This window comes from Staurois parvus, unplaced genomic scaffold (assembly GCF_062004578.1).
Source record: "Staurois parvus isolate SC_StPar_1 unplaced genomic scaffold, SC_StPar_1.0 ptg000097l, whole genome shotgun sequence".
NCBI classification, from domain to species: domain Eukaryota; kingdom Metazoa; phylum Chordata; class Amphibia; order Anura; family Ranidae; genus Staurois; species Staurois parvus.
Genome location: NW_028317893.1, coordinates 3,466,025 through 3,483,257, shown reverse-complemented (window position 1 = coordinate 3,483,257; position 17,233 = coordinate 3,466,025). Strand labels below are relative to the sequence as shown.

The window sequence follows — 17,233 nt, the reverse complement described above, 5'->3', positions numbered from 1 at the left end:
TTCTACATGGCAAATAATTTACTAGCAGGTGTAGTAGGAGTAATAAAAATCCAACAGTCATGACATGCATGCTGCTGATTCTGTGTAATTGAATCACTAATTGAAAGGGGCATGTTTAAAATAATAGCAGTGTGGAGTTCTATTAGTGAGGTCATTTATTCTTTGAAAAACAGGTGGCAATTATTGCCCTTATTTAAGAAAGGAAGGCAGCAAATGTTGTACATACTGGTTACAGTGCATTTCTATCTGAAATTCTGAGGAAAATGGGTCGTTCCAGACATTGTTCAGAAGAACAGCGTACCTTGATTAAAAAGTTGATTGGAGAGACGAAAACATATAAAGAAGTGCAGAAATGATAGGCTGCTCAGCTAAAATGATCGCAAATGATTTAAAATGGCAACCAAAACCTGAATGACGTGGAAGAAAGCGAAAAACTACCATTCAAATGGATAGAAGAATAGCCAAAATGGCAAGGACTCGGCCAACAATCCGCTCCAGGAAGATTAAAGAAGGTCTAAAGTTACCTGTGAGTACTGTTACAATTAGAAGACGCCTATGTGAAGCCAAGCTATCTGCAAGAAGCCCCCACAAAGTCCCACTGCTGAAAAAAAGACGTGCTGAAGAGGTTACAATTTGCCAAAGAGCACATTGACTGGCCTAAAGAGAAATGGAGCAACATTTTGTGGACTGATGAAAGTAATATTGTTCTTTTTGGGTCTAATGGCCGGAGACAGTTTGTCAGACGACCCCCAAACACTGAATTCAAGCCACAGTACACTGTGAAGACAGTGAAGCATGGTTGCGCAAGCATCATAATATGGGGATGTTTCTCATACTACGGTGTTGGGCCTATTTATCGCATACCAGGGATCATGGATCAGTTTGAATACATCAGAATACTTGAAGAGGTCATGCTGCCTTATGCTGAAGAGGAAATGCCCTTGAAATGGGTGTTCCAACAAGACAACGACCCCAAACACACCAGTAAACGTGCAACATCTTGGTTCCAGACCAACCAGATTGAGGTTATGGAGTGGCCAGCCCAATCCCCGGATCTTAATCCAATAGAAAACTTGTGGGGTGACATCAAAAATGCAGTTTCTGAGGCAAAACCAAGAAATAGAGAAGAACTGTGGAATGTAGTCCAATCCTCCTGGGCTGGAATACCTGTTCTCAGGTGCCAGAAGTTGGTTGACTCCATGCAACACAGATGTACAGCAGTTCTCAGAAACAGTGCTTATACAACTGTCAAGGTCCTACCTTTTCCCTGAGGTTTTGTTACTCCATGTGCTGGCGTCCATCTTGGATTCTGCTGTGCATGGTGGGAATCCTTTTATGCCTTCAGGTCTCTGAGGTCCATTCCCCAGAGGGGTGTGGCTGATGACATATAAGCCTGTGGCCTGCACATGCTCTTTGCACTTGTGTCTCGTGTCTTGGTCTTCCTACAGCTCTGTGTATACGCTCGTGACTCTTCTGGTATTCTGACTCGGCTTGTGATTAAGACCATTCTCTGTGGTTTCCTTCGATCTGACCTTCCGTTGCTGAACCCGGCCCGTGACCTGTGATTCTCTGTCTACTGTTCTGTACCGTTTTGTCCCGTTGTTGTCGACCCAGCTTGCCTGACTACGCTATTGTCATTCTCACCAGCTACACGCCATTGGCGGCAGCCATTACCGCAGCCGGGGTGTCTCGGGGGCCGCGACCTGGTACCTGGCTGCGTCAAGTCCATCCCCACCATCAGGGGCCCTGGTGAAGGGCAGCCTGGGACTTAGACTCCGCGCCCTGAGGGACTTCGGTCTGTTGGTGGTGGTTGTCGTCAGCCAGTGCGTTACCCTGCCACTAGGCCTACCTGTCCGTTCCACAGCCCTGCCCTGACAACAACTAAATATTAAGTGATTCAAAGGAAAGCAAAATCTTCAAACATTTTTCAGTTTATATAGTGAATGTTTGAGTTTGTAAAGAAGAATACAAACACTGCTATTTTTTTGAACAGTCTAATATTCACTTTTCTTCAATTTTTTTTTTTTTTTTTTAGAGGAACAACACAAATTTTATACATGTTTCTTCATGTTCCCAATGCATTTGTGTGTATGGAAAAAAACATCTATTAGAAGGATTTTAAGCTTTATTCACTTTTTTCAACACACTGCTATTATTTTGAACACAACTGTATGCTTTTGGTTGTTGTCATGCTGAAAGATGAAGTTCATGTTTAGCTTTCTAGCAGAAGCCTGAAGGTTTTGTACCAATATTGAATGGAATTTGGAACTGTTCATCATTCCCTCTACCTTAAGGCCCCAGTTCCAGCTGAAGAACAAAAAGCCCTAAAACATGATGCTGCCACCACCATGCTTCACTGTGGGTATGGTGTTCTTTTGGTGATGTGCAGTGTTGTTTTTGTGCCAAACATATCCTTTGGAATGATGGCCAAAAAGTTAAACTTTGGTTTCATCAGTCCATAACCCATTTTCCCACATGCTTTTGGGAGACTTTCAGATGTGTTTTTGCAAAATTTAGCTGGGCTTGGGTGTTTTTCTAAGTAAGAAAAGCCTTCCGTCTTGCCAGATATTCCTGCAGCTCCTTTAATGTTGCTGTAGGCATCTTGACAGCCTCCCAGACCAGTTTTATTCTCTTCTTTTCATCAATTTTGGAGGGACGTCCAGTTTTTGGTAAGGTCACCGTTGCTCTATATTTTCTCCACTTGATGACTATCTTCCTATCTTCACTGTGTTCCATTGTATATCTAATGCTTTGTAAATTCTTTTGTACCCTTCTCCTGATACCTTTGAACAATGAGATCCCTCTGATGCCTTGGAAGCTCTCCGCGGACCATAGCTTTTGCTGTAAGATGCAACTAAGAAAATGTCAGGAAAGACCTACTAGAACAGCTGAACTTTATTTGGGGTTAATCAGAGGCACTTTAATTGATGGCAGGTGTGTACTGATTCCTATTTAACATGATTTTGAATGTGATTGCTTCATTCTGAACACAGCTACATCCCTAGTTATAAGAGGGTGTGCACACTTATGCAACCACTTTATTTTAGTTTTTTATGTTTACTCCTCTCTCCCAAAAGATTTCAGTTTGTTTTTCAATTGAGTTGTACAGTTTATAGGTCACATCACAGAAACCTAACATTTTAACAGTGGTGTGTAGACTTTTTATATCCACTGTAGGACCAACAGCTACTGCTAATCCGGCATGTGATGTCAAAAGCCCATCCACATTTTAGAGATGGAGGACAGAGTATCCACATGTTGGCTGCCACATGACTGAGGATTAAGAGAAGAATTTCTCTTTATTTGCATCTTATAGACCAAATGAGCACTATAATTTTGCATTTATTAGGGGGAGTAGTGTGGTGACCAAATAATTACTTTAAAATAATTTGAGAGGAATTGTGCCACATCAAGAGATTTGAAAATCTTTATGCTAATTCACCTGCCAAAGTATTTGCAATTTTGGCCAGCTTTACTTGTTATACACACACAATTCTTTTTATAGGATCACTTCATTGCTTCCTGGTTTAGCTTTATTGATTCCTCAGTCAGCACCCTGTTTGTTGGACAGAAGTGATGATGATGGTTTACTGCCCAGTGAAGAGACAGAGGCAAAATAGGAAGCTGCAATACAATGTAGACAGGAAGGGGTTTATTTACTAATGCTGGCTCCCTCAGAATCTGGTGCAGCTGTGCATGGTAGCCAATCAGCTTCTAACCTCAACTTGTTCAATTAAGCTTTAGCAATAAAACCTGGAAGCTGATTGGTTTCTATGCAGAAGTACATGAGATTCTGAGTGAACCAGCTTTAGTAAATAAACCCGAAAGTGTCTAAAAGAGGTTGAAGATCAGCAGCGCCAATATGTAAAATCAGATATAATAAAAAGGTGAAAAATGAGTATTTTATAGGGAAAAACCCTGTGACATTGTATAATACACAGTGCTTTTAGAAAACTAAACGTTGCCCAGTCAAAGATTAGATCTACTTTAAGGGTTGAGTAGTATAGGCTCTTCCTATTTTGCTTCTTTGTCTCCAGCCTCCTTTTTGAGCAGTAAATCACCATCATCACCTCTTTCCAATAAACATGGTTTTGACCCAAATGCAAACATTATATTGCAGCTTACCAACTCTTAGATTTGATGGCTGCATTGATTTTCATTTTTAGGCTCTCCTATATTCATCTGGTGATCCAGCCAGCAAGTCTTTTTCAAAAGCTCAAGCTCTCCAGAATGTATCAGTTTATATGGATGGGACAAACCATTTCACACTGGCAGGGTGGTTAATTATCACCTTTCATTTATTCATGTAAAACTCTTATCCCAAAAAGGGAAAAAAAACTGTTTGCTGTAACTGATTATAAAGTGTGAACTAAAGTTTGACTTCAGTTAGTGTATTTAAATCTCCCCACAGACTGACAATGCTGCTGTGCCTCTTGTGCTCATTGCTCCAGAGTGGTGTCGTGTTACTTTCCAGATCAGACTGTCTCAACCAGGGTGCCTTGGCAAAATGTCTAACAATTGCCCAAAACTTGTATACAAGCCATCCTGACAACCAATGGCATCATCAGCTGATACGGACCATGTCCGTTGCCTGCACAGCATCCTAGTTTGACCCTCTCCTGCCCCTCTCTGTCAATACTGGGGTTACATTAGCTCAGTGATGGATAAAACACTGGAATACTAGACAGTACCAGTGTGCCAAAGTGTATTTGCTTTGGAAGAATTCACCTTTAATGCTGGGTGTCCTACATGTGTGGATGTTGCTGCATTATATAAAACTACTAGAATAGTTGTTCACATTTTAGAATGGGGTGTCCTTTTAAATTTATGTACAGTCTAGAGGCACCACATTTTAGAATGGGGTACCTCAAGACTGTCTATATTTTTAAGAGATGCCTCGGGACTGTCCTTTTTTCAGTCAAGGCACCCTTTAAAATTATGGTTGAGAGACACTGGTCCAGATCACGAAGTGAAAAAAAGGGAAAAAGCCTAAGAAAAGAAAACTGGATGCAGCCACCACGTCTCATGATTGGTAAGCTGCAATATATTATACTTTTGGTTTTGTGTTTAATACCGCTTTAAAGTAATGGTTCGGGGATAGGGTGGTTAAGTGTTAGGGATTCTTTATTAAAAGATAGGTTCACCTTTTAGTAAAAAATACTTTTTTTTTTTTTAACCTGCAAAAAAAGTACAAGTGCATTTATTATTTCTGTCCGCAGGAGACTAAAGCATTGCACCAACGATCAGCAACCATGTACCATGCAGGTTTCGTGAACATTTGTCAGAATATCTGCTTGCTTGTACTTGGAAACAAAGAAGATCCCCCGCTAGCTTTCAAATCGCTGGATGGGGGGTGTTGAGCCGGGGCCAGTCAGATTGTAACAGGTTACATGTTACACCCTGAATATGGGTGTAACATGTTACGAAAGGTGAACATATCTACCTTATCCTTTTAGAACACTGGGGAGCTAGGGAAAGGAGGAAGGAAAATCTCGACCCGGGCCCTGTCTAGAATTAGTCTCAGATACTGCTAGGCGGTTGGGAAGGCTGATGTTTTGAAGCTGATCATTATTATTAGGATACAAGATTTATATGGGGTCAAGAGCTAGCACAGCGCTTTACAATATAAAGGGAGACAGTACAGTCACAATACAATCCAATTGGGTTAGGACGGCCCTGCTCATAAGAGCTTACACCTTTCTGAAAATTCCTTTGAATCGTCCTTTGAACTGTGGTAGAGTATGGCTGGGGTGTCTTTTAGCCTTTAAGCAGCAGGTCATCTAGGTATCCTGTGACATAGAAGCCCTGAGATCTTATAAGGGCAAGGAGTGAAACCAGCAACTTTGTGAAGACCAATGGTGAGGAAGAGAATCAACAATGGAAGACAAATTGAAAGCATTGGTCTGCCACAGCAAAGCATAGGTGTATGTAAAAGATGGAAAAGTGAAGATGGGCATCTAAGAAATTCTAATTCTGAGAGAAAAAAAAAAACAGATTGTAAAGACTCCATACAAAATTTAGGCACATATACATATTTCTGGCGTATAAGACTACTTTTTATACTTAAAAATATACCCCAAAAGTTGGGGGTCGTCTTATACGCGGGGTATAAATTGTGAACCTTAAGTTTGTTTGGGTCAAGCTGGCTGGATGTGTGGTAATACTGTACATACAGTATATCGTGCTGAGCCAAGCTGGCTCAAAACAAATGTCCCTATGACAGATTAATCTGTCAGCCTGCTGGATGTGCGGTATATATAGCATACTGCACTGAGCCAAGCGGTTTCAAAACGTACCGCTACGTCCCTACTGTAATCAGCTACTGTACAAACACATCCAGCGGTCTGAGGCTGCATACAGTATACGCTGGGCCAATCACGGCGAGTGATGTATTCTACTAATGAATACAAAGCCTGCTCGGATTGGCTGAGTCAGAGAGGTGGGCTGATTATGTCACAACCTCAGCCAATCCGAGCAGGCTTTAAATCCATTAGAAGAATACATCACTCACCGTGATTGGCCCAGCGTATACTGTATGTAGCCTCAGCTACTGTACATACACATCCAGCGGTCTGATTACCGTAGGGACGTACCGGTACATTTTGAAACAACTTGGATCAGTATACTGTATATACCACAGTGGTATATACTCAGTATACGGTATATACACCACACATCCAGCGGGCTGACAGATTAATCTTTCATAGGGACATTTGTTTTGAGCCAGCTTGGCTCAGGGCGGTATACTGTATGTACATTACTGCACATCCAGCGGGCTGTATATATACTGAATACTGTATGTAGCTAAAGCTACCGTATTATCGCACATCCAGCGGTAACCATCTGATTTGGTTTGATACATATGATGACTATCGTAGAAATGTACCACAAGATGTCATTCATGAACTTATGATGTCAGAGGATGAACATGAGGATTTTGAAGGATTTTAAAGTACCGGTAAGTCATAACCATGTCAATTAAAAAATCTGATGTTTTTAAATGGTGTTTCCTTCGAAAGGGGGGTAGTCTTATACGGCAAGAATAGCCCAAAACCTATGTTTTAACTGGAAAATTAGGGGGTCGTCTTATACACCCAGTCGCCCTATACGCCGGAAAATACGGTAGATATTGGTTTAGGAATTTTAAGCCCAAAATGGGGTGAATGCCTCCATTCAACTTTGAGTAGATCCAGATTGATACAATGGCCAAAAAAGACACCCCTCACTCCAGAGTAGGGAAGCCCCTTTGTAGTGAAAAGGGTTTCTGGGACTCACTACCAAATTTTGAGATCAAGGTGTTGAATGTGTAGGAATGGTAATATAGACCTCAAAATTTGCATTTCATATATTTTTTGGACACTGGGACCCATATGTACTTGTGGTGGTCTACCTTGGGCCAGCAAGCACAATGAGTTGCTCTTCTTTCCCTTTTGTGGCCACCATACTGCTGTTTAGGGGTAAGCTTTTTTTTGTAATTTATTCTAGACTCAAAATTATATCTCTTGCTTTATACATATGTAACACACACACTTCTGATTTTTGGAAAAAAAAAAAACAAACTACTTGTCCAGGGACTAAATCGGTGCCCCAATCTACTTGTCCCTCATGACAATCTACTTGTCCAGATTAAAAAAAAACAAAAAGACTTTTAACCAAAACTGTATTTAAAATCGGAGGTGATAATAGGAATGTCTAGGACTGTTAAAAACAAAAGGGGCTTTATGGCGACTTAAACGTTTAATATTTTTAACATTGTACTGTTCATCTCCTCCTCCCCTCCCTTCCTGTCTCCAACACCGCACCCGGGGACTAGCAGGGAGGGGAGAGACCTTGCAGTGTAATGAGCACCAATTGGCTGCGCCTCAGGAAAGGGTGGGTCAGGGCTTATCCTTTATCCCTTCGCTGCCAGAGCTGTTTTTGCATTTTTTGCACAAGTTTAAAAAATAATTTTAGGCCTGAAGATTACATAAAACCCCCTAACATTATATATTTTCTGAAAGCAGAGACCCTGGAGAATAAAATAATAATTCCAATTTTTTATGTCGTATTACCACAAAATTTCAGTAAAAAATACAAGTAAGTTAATTTTAGGGCACAAAAAAAAGCAATAAAACTACCCTATTTTTTGTAAGATATAAAAGATGAGGTTGCACCGAGTAAATAGATATCCCCAACTTGTCAAACCTTAAATTTGTGCGTGTTCGTGAAATGGCGATGAACTTCAGTAGCCTAGATTTTCAACACTTTTAAAGATCCTTATAGGTCATCAGTTTAGCGATACGTCTGGTGCTAGAATTATTGCTCTCATTCTGGCGTGCGCGGCGATATGCGACGTGTATCTCAGTCGATGCTTTAATACATAGGCGCCTCAGCATGTGCTTTTACGTTTGTACAAGGTTTTTTTTTTTTACTTTTTTTTGGTGACAGGTTCTCTTTATTGAGGCATCCAAACCCTGCATGTCTCCCCTGTGCTCCACTGAATGCAAAGCAGTGCACATCGCAACACATTACATTCTTTCCCGGCTTCCATGGCCTAAAATCTCTCAATAGAGACCTGGAAGTGACATCAGAACGTCACTTCCGGGACAAGATATGCTCCCCTCTAGCATACGGTGGTGAGCCAGTGCCGGGCCCGCAGATGGGCAAGCGGAGCCCGGGAGACCCTAAGGGGGGGCAAGAGAGGCTGGCACTGTGTGGAAGCAATCGGGCCACCCGAATGCTTCCACCTGACAGGTGAGCCCGCTGCTTGCCAGCAGCAGGGCCAAAATACCTGCCCGACGGCCAGAACTAAATGTTTTATACAACTGTACGTTCTTTCATTAAATCATTTTTGGTCACGTACACCTAATTTACGGGACTCACAAAGTATTCAAAGTGCTTGTGTACTGATTTTTAACTTTTGTATGTAATAAAAAAAAAAAAATACATATGCACACATCAAACAGTGAACTTACTGCAGAAAGCATATGCTCTGAAGCCTTAAGCTGGCCTTCATGGATAAAAATTTGATTCATGCTGAACCAGCTACAGCATAGCCATCGCGGCTGAACAGAAGCTGATCCCTATCTTACATTTTCCATGTTGCAGGTTCCTTAAGGGGACACATTTTCACCCATCTTGGTGGCATACCGCCAAAGGAGGATTCAGGATCTGGGTGCCATAGGACCTGTATAGCACCCTGCAGCTAACTACATTCTTGGCACCATGTGTCAAGGTAAGCACTGAATGCAGGATCCAGTGCCCAAAGCAAACAATATAGGTCACCCCTGTTCAGGTACCATTCCCAAGATCCTCAGGGGAACATAGTGTGCCCTGAAGCATTAAAGCGGAGCTCCACCCAAAAGGTGAAGTTCCACTTTAAGGATTCTTCCCCTGCTCCATTAAGGATTGGCATCTTTGGGGAGCGGGTACACGATTTTGATGATCGGAAGCAATTCTCCAACATCAGCTGAGGATATTAACAAAAAACTGGAGGGGTTATATGAGCATGCACTGGGCGGTGTTCCCAGCAAAGCTTTTGCCAGTGTCCAATCAGCTGAAGGTAGCGGCATATTACCCAACAACAAATGTGCTGGTAATTTGACTATATTTGTATGTTATATTGACGTTGGTTACAGCAGCACACTTTGCAGGCACTGGAGAAAATGATGATACTATGTCCAATATAATAATGACTTACACATTTTTGGTTTTCATTTCAGCATGCAAACTGAATAAGAAACCACCAAGAGTGCTAAACACTAGATGACGTGCTCTCTGGTTTTTGAGTGTATAACAGCCAAATTAACGATCACATGAACATAAAAAAAAAAAAAAAAAAAAAAACACAAACAATAAGGAAAATATGGTGGGTCATTTCCTCACTTTCAGCAGCTGATTTTCATCTGACAGTTTAATAATCTCAGACTGAAGTTTCTTGCATTCTTCCACAAGTTTCCTAGTTTCAGTATCATCCATTGAAGAACTACCTTTCACTGGCAAAGCAGCAAACAGTTTTGTGGTTTCATGTGTCTGAAAAACAAAACAAAATAGATGTAGTGGCAAATTAGAAAGTTCTCAAAGTCCAGGCCAGGGACAGCAGACCTGTAACAGCAACCACAATTACTTTTCAAAGCGGTTTAGAGAATGAAACATAAGTCACTGTGCTATAGGTAACGGTCTCAGTTTAATTTCGATTTCCTTGCATCCATATCATCAAATCCTTCCTACTGCACTGCTCGTTTACAGCATTATTTTAGTAGGGTGGGAAGTACCATAGTCGAACAAATACCAACTAATCAGAACTAGCTAAAAGTAGGCTGGTTGTTTTTATTTATGAAAAATAGAAAAATTACAAAAATGATCACTTCTGATTGCGTTGCTCAATTGCATAAGCTTAAACGTCTATAAGTAGATACACCCATGAGATTTTGTGATTCTGTTTAGACAATAGTAAAACTGGCTGGATTACAAAACTGAAAGGATACACACATTTGTCCATCTTATTTGCCAAAAGATTTGCATATCTATTCCTTGCCTAGCAATAGGAGGTTGTGACGGGGTGTAACTACAGGGGTCACAATAGCAACCCAGCCCCATGTGATTCCCCTGTATACTGAATAGGAGGGGCAGCACAGAGGGAACCGATAGCCCTCAAATTTTCCTCCTGAAGCTGCTGAAAGCCTGCTTCTCCTCCTCTACCTCCAGCAGGCATTCAGCGCCTGCATGAGGACAATGGAGGGGATCAGATCTCCTATATACCGCCCCTCCTCCTATTCAGGTTACTCTATGCTGGCCAGGCCTCCTACCTTTTCTGAATGGCCAGAGTCAGTGATCAGTACCAATCACTGACTCACTGTATTTACTATGCGTCGGTTTGTGAATGAACAGGAGGCTCTGTACAAAGCTTTCCTGTCCATTTACTCTGTGCTACTGAGGCTGCAGAGATAGAGAAAGGTCAAACATCAGAGGTCTGATTAGACCCCAGATATCTCAAAACATATCTCATACCTACAAAAATAAAATAAAATATTACTGACATCAGTGGCAAAACTACCAGATCGCAAAGGTCGCATTTACAACTGGGCCTTGGTGTTGTTACCGTGGGGGAAGGCCCCCCATGACAGGAAGGGGGGGGGGGGGTGTGCTGGCGCTACGTGGTTTCTTGCACTGGGGCCTTGAAGGTTCTAGTTACACCTCTGGGTTGTGACTTCAGGCTTTATTCTGTAACTGTTGCAGAAAAGTGGATACTAACCTGTTCACCCAGACTGCAAAATAAAGTAACAAAACACCGATTAAGTCATCATTTTGATCCATCCTCTTATGCCACCCTTCCCCCCCCTTCCAGTGCTACAATGCAGGTGAGTACAAGATTCTAATATAAAGGCATATTCAGGCATCTAAAATAGCAAGTTAATACTAAATGTTTTTAGAATATATATTTTTATAAAAAGATAATAGGTTTAAACGGCAAAATTTTGTATCAGCCTGGAGGTTGGCTTTAGAGATGCTGTCATAAATCCACACTTACTGTATTTACAGGACACTTACATAGCTCATGTTCTATACTTCTTTTATCATCACATACACTATACAGTGGGGAAAATTATTATTTGATCCTCTGCAGATTTTGTTAGTTTGCCCACTTACAAAGAATTTAAGGGTCTATAATTTTTTTATCAATGTTGTTCTTTAAATAATAGAGACAGAGTATCAGCCAAAAAATCCAGAAAAAACACATAATACAAATGTTATAAATTGAGTTGCAGTTCAGTGAGTAAAATAAGTATTTGATCCCCAAGCAAAACATTACTTCGTACTTGGTAGAGAAACCCTTTTTTCTCTGCAAGCACAGAGGTAAGATGTTTTTTTTAATTAGTTACCAGGTTTGCACACATCTCAGGAGGGATTTTGGTCCACTCTTCTTTACAGATCTTCTCTAAATCCTTAAGGTTTCTTGACTGTCGCTTGGCATATTGAGGTTTCAGCTCCCTCCATAAATTTTCTATAGAATTAAGTCTGGCTAGGCCACTCCATGACATTAATGTGCTTCTTCTTGAACCACTCCTTTGTTGTCTTGGTGGTATGTTTTGGGTTATTGTCATGCTGGAATACACATCAACGACCCACCTGCAGTGTTCTGGCTGAGGAAAGAAGATTCTCATTCAAGATTTTACAATACATGGCCACATCCATTGGCCTCTCAATGCGGCAAAGTCAGCCTTTAGCAGAAAACCAGCCCCAAAACATAATGTTGCCACTTCCATGCTTGACTGTAGGGATGGTGTACTTAGGGTCATAGTCAGCATTTTTCTTCCTCCAAGGATGGAGAGTCGAGTTAATGCCAAAGAGCACAATTTTGGTCTCATTTGACCAAAGCACTTTCTCCCAATTCTTCTCTATATCATTTAGATGTTCTTTGGCAAACTTCAGATGAGCCTGCACATGTGCCTTCTTGAGAGGGACCTTGCAGGCAATACAGAATTTCAATTCATGGTGGTGTATTGTGTTACCAATAGTTTGTTTGGGGACTGTAGTTCTGAGCTGATCCCTCACTTTTCTCATGATCATCCTTACGCCATGAGGCAAAATCTTGCATGGAGCTCCAGACCAAGGGCGATTGATAGTTTTTTTTATTTCCAATGGCGAATAATCATTCCAACAGTTGTCTCCTTCTCACCAAGCTTCTTGCTGTTGGTCTTGTAGTCCATTCCAGTCTTGTGCAGATCTACAATCTTGTCCCTTTGACAGCTCTTTGGTCTTGCCCATGGTGGTGCCAAGAAAGATTCTGTGGACAGGTGTCTTTTATACACGTAACGAGCTGTCATTAGGAGCACTTTGTCAAATTGACAGGACTAATCTGTGTACCATATTAGCACATAGCCAGTCTGTGAGAGACAGAATTATTGTTGGTTGGTAGGGGATCAAATACTTATTTTACTCAATGAACTGCAGCTCAATTTAGAACATTTGTGTTATGTGTTTTTTCTGCATTTTTGGTTGATATTCTGTCTATCATTTAAAAAACACCTATGATAAAAATTATAGACCCTTAATTGCGTTGTAAGTGGGCAAACTTACAAAATTTGCGGGTGATCAAATAATTATTTTCCCCACTGTATTGCCAAAAAGTATTGGAACGCCTGTTTTTACATGCACATGAATTTTAATGGCATCCCAGTCAGTCTGTAGGGTTTAATATTGAGTTGACCCACCCTTTGCAGCGATAACCGCTTCAACTCTTCTGGGAAGGCTGTCCACAAGGTTTAGGAGTGTGTCTATGGCAGAGCTTGACAAATTTGCTTTGAATCTAGGAGCCATCTAAAAAAGTTAGAAGCCAGTTTCGATGATAGAAATGGCAGATCTTGAATTTGTGCATGGAGGCGGCTGAAGCCAAGATTTTTGACGTGTGTATGGCATGCTGTGCGGGCTCAACTCTGTGTGGAGACTGGAGTCGAGGAGGAGGGATGGGCCATGGTATGCCTGGATTGGCTGGTGTCAAGGGAGAGGAGTGTGGAGGTACCTTTCTGTAGGGCAGCGGTGGGTCTGCTGAGGGGAGGGGGCAGAGGGTTCCAGGTGTGTGGAGAGGCAGAGAGAAATTTTGACTCTGCTGTGGGTAAGCTGCATGTCTGGGGCGTCGGGCAATCTGTGCTGACAGTATCTCTCTAAACACTGCAGAATTCATCTGGCTGCTTCTGTCTTCTGTCACATCATCAATAAGCACCAATGACCCAGTGCCACTGGAAGCCATGCATGTCCATTCCATCACACTGCCTCTACCATGTTTTACAGATGACGTTGTATGCTTTGGATCATGAGCTGTTCCAAGCCTTCTCCACACTTTTTTCGTCACGTCATTCTGGTACACACTCAGTTTCATCTGTCCAAAGAATGCTTTTCCAGAACTGGCTTTTTTTAGATGTTTTTTGGCAAAGTCTAATCTGGCTTTTCTATTCTTCAGGCTTGCACCTGGTTTGCACCTTGTGGTGAACCCGCTGTATTTGCTCTCGTGAAGTCTTCTCTTGATTGTAGGCTTTGACAAGGATACACCCACCTCATGGAGAGTGTCCTTCACTTGTCTGGATGTTGTGAATGGGTTTTTCGTTACCATAGAGAGGATCCTGCGATCATCCACCACTGTTGTCTTCCATGGACATCCATGCCTTTTAATGTTGCTGAGCTCACCAGTGCCTCTTTCCTCAGAATGTACCAAACTGTTGATTTGGCCTCTCCGAATGTTGCTGCTATCTCTGATAGATTGGTTTTGTTTTTGAAGCCTTACAATAGCCTGTTTCACTTGCATGGACAGGTCCTTTGGACGCATGATGTAGGTTCACAGCAATAGATTCCAAATGCAAATACCACACTTCGATTCAACTACAGACCTTTTACCTGCCTAAATTATGAAGAAATAACGACGGAGTAGACCACACCTGGCCATGAAACAGCTTTCGATTCAATTGTCCAATTACTTTTGGTCCCTTGAAAAAGGGGGGAGACTACTCTTAAGAGCTGTAATTCCTAAACCCTTCCTCTAAATTTGGAAGCACATGCCCTCAAATTAAACCTGGGAGTGTGCACGGTCAACCCATATCCATTATATAACTATAGCCGGAATATGTTTTGGTAAATACCTGAAAAAAAAAATTAAAGTTGTGCCTGTGTCCAAATATATATGGACCTAAGTGTGTGCGTGTATGTATGTATGTATGTATGTATGTATGTATGTATGTATGTATGTATGTATGTATATATATATATATATATATATATATATATTTATATATTAATTCTTTTGGTGATGTGCAGTGGTTTTTGTGCCATATTTTTTGGAATTATGGCCAAAACGTTCAACCTTTGTTTCATCAGACCATAACACATTTTCCCACATGCTTTTGGGGGCATCAGATGTTTTTTTGAAACATTTAGCTGGGCTTGAGTGTTTTTCTGACTCAGCTGATTTTCCTCTGAAGACGTGCGGTTGCACGAAAGGCCTCAAGAGATCAACTAGCTGTGACGTCACACCGCCGGAGCCACGAGCTGGTCCGGCGGCCATCTTTGGAATGGTCAGTGCACCTGTCATCTTTTTTTACTGAAATATTGTCTGTGAAATAAAATCAAGAAAATTTTAATCTACTACACTATGGGCACAATTCTTATGGCTTCTTTATGGAGCCTTTAAGCCTTCAGAGCCTGTGAAGAGTACCAGTCTGAAACGAGTCCCCAGAGGAAGGGAATCCGTGTAAACAGGTGGCAGACCCTAAAGGAGACCTCTGGAACCAAGCAGACATCTTCCACCGACCGCAGAGCTGCCCATTCCTGGACGGATGTTCTACTAATTACCATCACACATCGTTACCACTAGTCCCTAGTTTTTCATATGCGCATATTCGATGCAAATCTGGTAAGTGCACAAGCCTACCATTTTCGACAGCGGTTTTGGATTTCTGGATTATTCATATGTTCTCAGACTGATTCCACTACCCCAGTTTCATTTTAAGCACTGCACTTTATTTCTCTTAGTTTTTTACTTTACTCGTCTCCACACCCCCCCACCCCAAAAGATTTAAGTTTGTTGTTCAATTGAGTTGTACAGTTTATAGGTCACATTAAGGTAGAAAAAGTTCGAAAACGATTTATCTTTGTCTCTTTTTTTTACATCACAGAAACCTGGCATTTTATATCCACTGTACACACACATCCACCATTCCCAGGGCACAGCAGGCGAACATACAGAGCAAGCTGCTCTTTCGCTCCATCCTCCACCAGAGCACCTGTACTGCATCAAGCTCCTGCAGGGAGCACTACTAAGCCCGCTCCGTCAGGTTGAGGTCACTCGGGGCGGAACACAGGCTGACGAGTCCCAACCTCACCCCCCACCGACCCCTCTGCCTCCCACACCATGTGCACACCAGGGGGAGCAAGGCCAGCATGGCGGTGATGTGGCTTTGGCACAGAAGGAAGCAGAAGAGCCAAAAGCGCTCCCCCAGAGAGAAGTCATTCATCCTTGGACCCTGCTCGGGCATTGGGAGAGGGGATAGCGGTCGGCCTGAGGAGAGGAGCTCGGCCACACCCAACTGTCACTCACACTGGGCCTGACAACCGGAAAGCGGATTTCAGCCTAGCCTACTGCCTGCTTCCAGGGAAACTATGGAGACCAGAAGGTGGGGGGGGGGTGGGGGGGGGAAAGGATCGGTTGCCCTGTGCTCGGAGCTGCATGTCCAGGATGTAGGGCAGTGGGAGTTGCCGGTGTGAGTGGGCTGACCGGTTGCCAGGCCAATATTTCTGGTCACCATGGTGACTTGGCGTCTGGGATTTGTCAAGCTCTGGTCTATGGGAATGTTTGACCATTTTTTCAGAAGCGAATTTGTGAGGTCAGGCACTGATGTCGGTCAAGAAGACCTGGCTCGAAGTCTTCACTCCAATTCATCCCAAAGGTGTTCTAATTGGGTTGAGGTCAGGACTCTGTGTGGGCAAGTCACGTCCATCGGATTGCCAGACAGAAGTGTGATTTGTCACTCTAGAGAACACGCCTCCACTGCTCTAGAGTCCAGTGGCAGCGAGCTTTGCACCACTGTATACGACGCTTTGCATTATACTTGGTGATGTAAGGCTTGGATGCAGCTGCTCGGCCACGGAAACCCATTCCATGAAGCTCTCTACTAACTGTTGTGCTAATCAGAAGGCCACACGAAGTTTGGATGTCTTTAGCTATTGACTTGGCTTACAGTTGGTGACTTCTGCACACTGTGCGCTTCAGCATGTGCTAGCCCCCCCTCTGTCATTTTACGTGGCGGAGATGCTGTTTCCAGTTGCTTCCACTTTGTTCTAATACCACTAACAGTTGACTGTGGAATATTTAGTAGCAAAGAAATTTCACGGATGGACTTATAGTGTGGATATCCAGTTCCATCTGCAACACTTTCTAGCTGAAAGCGTGAAGACCTACAGTGCTCCTCGACATGGGAATCCTTATGACAGCATAGGAAAGCTTGTACTTACTGCTATGGAAGCACTGACCCTGATGTCTGGAGTGCTCCTGAGCTCACAAAGTGGCAGCAAGAAGTACAAGCATGGGATTTTGAAGAAGCAAAGTTAGAAAACCGTTTTACAACTTAAAGCAGTATGAAACCCAAAATAATTACGACTAAGTTATATGCAGCTATCCTCTGGTGATTGGACACTCCGAAATAGAGGTGGCTGCAGGGACAACCCCTTATATAAAATATCTCCCACTCCCAGCTAGCCTTAGTTT

General features: G+C 42.4%; 1 protein-coding gene across 1 annotated transcript in view; it reads right to left on the bottom strand.

The window, feature by feature from the left end:
* Positions 1 to 17,233, bottom strand: part of VAPA (VAMP associated protein A) — an 82,093-nt gene that overhangs the window by 13,242 nt on the left and 51,618 nt on the right. The window contains exon 5 of the mRNA XM_089671010.1: positions 9,865 to 10,011. Coding sequence (XP_089527136.1) covers positions 9,865 to 10,011 — 147 coding nt within the window. The remainder of the gene's footprint in view (positions 1 to 9,864; positions 10,012 to 17,233) is intronic.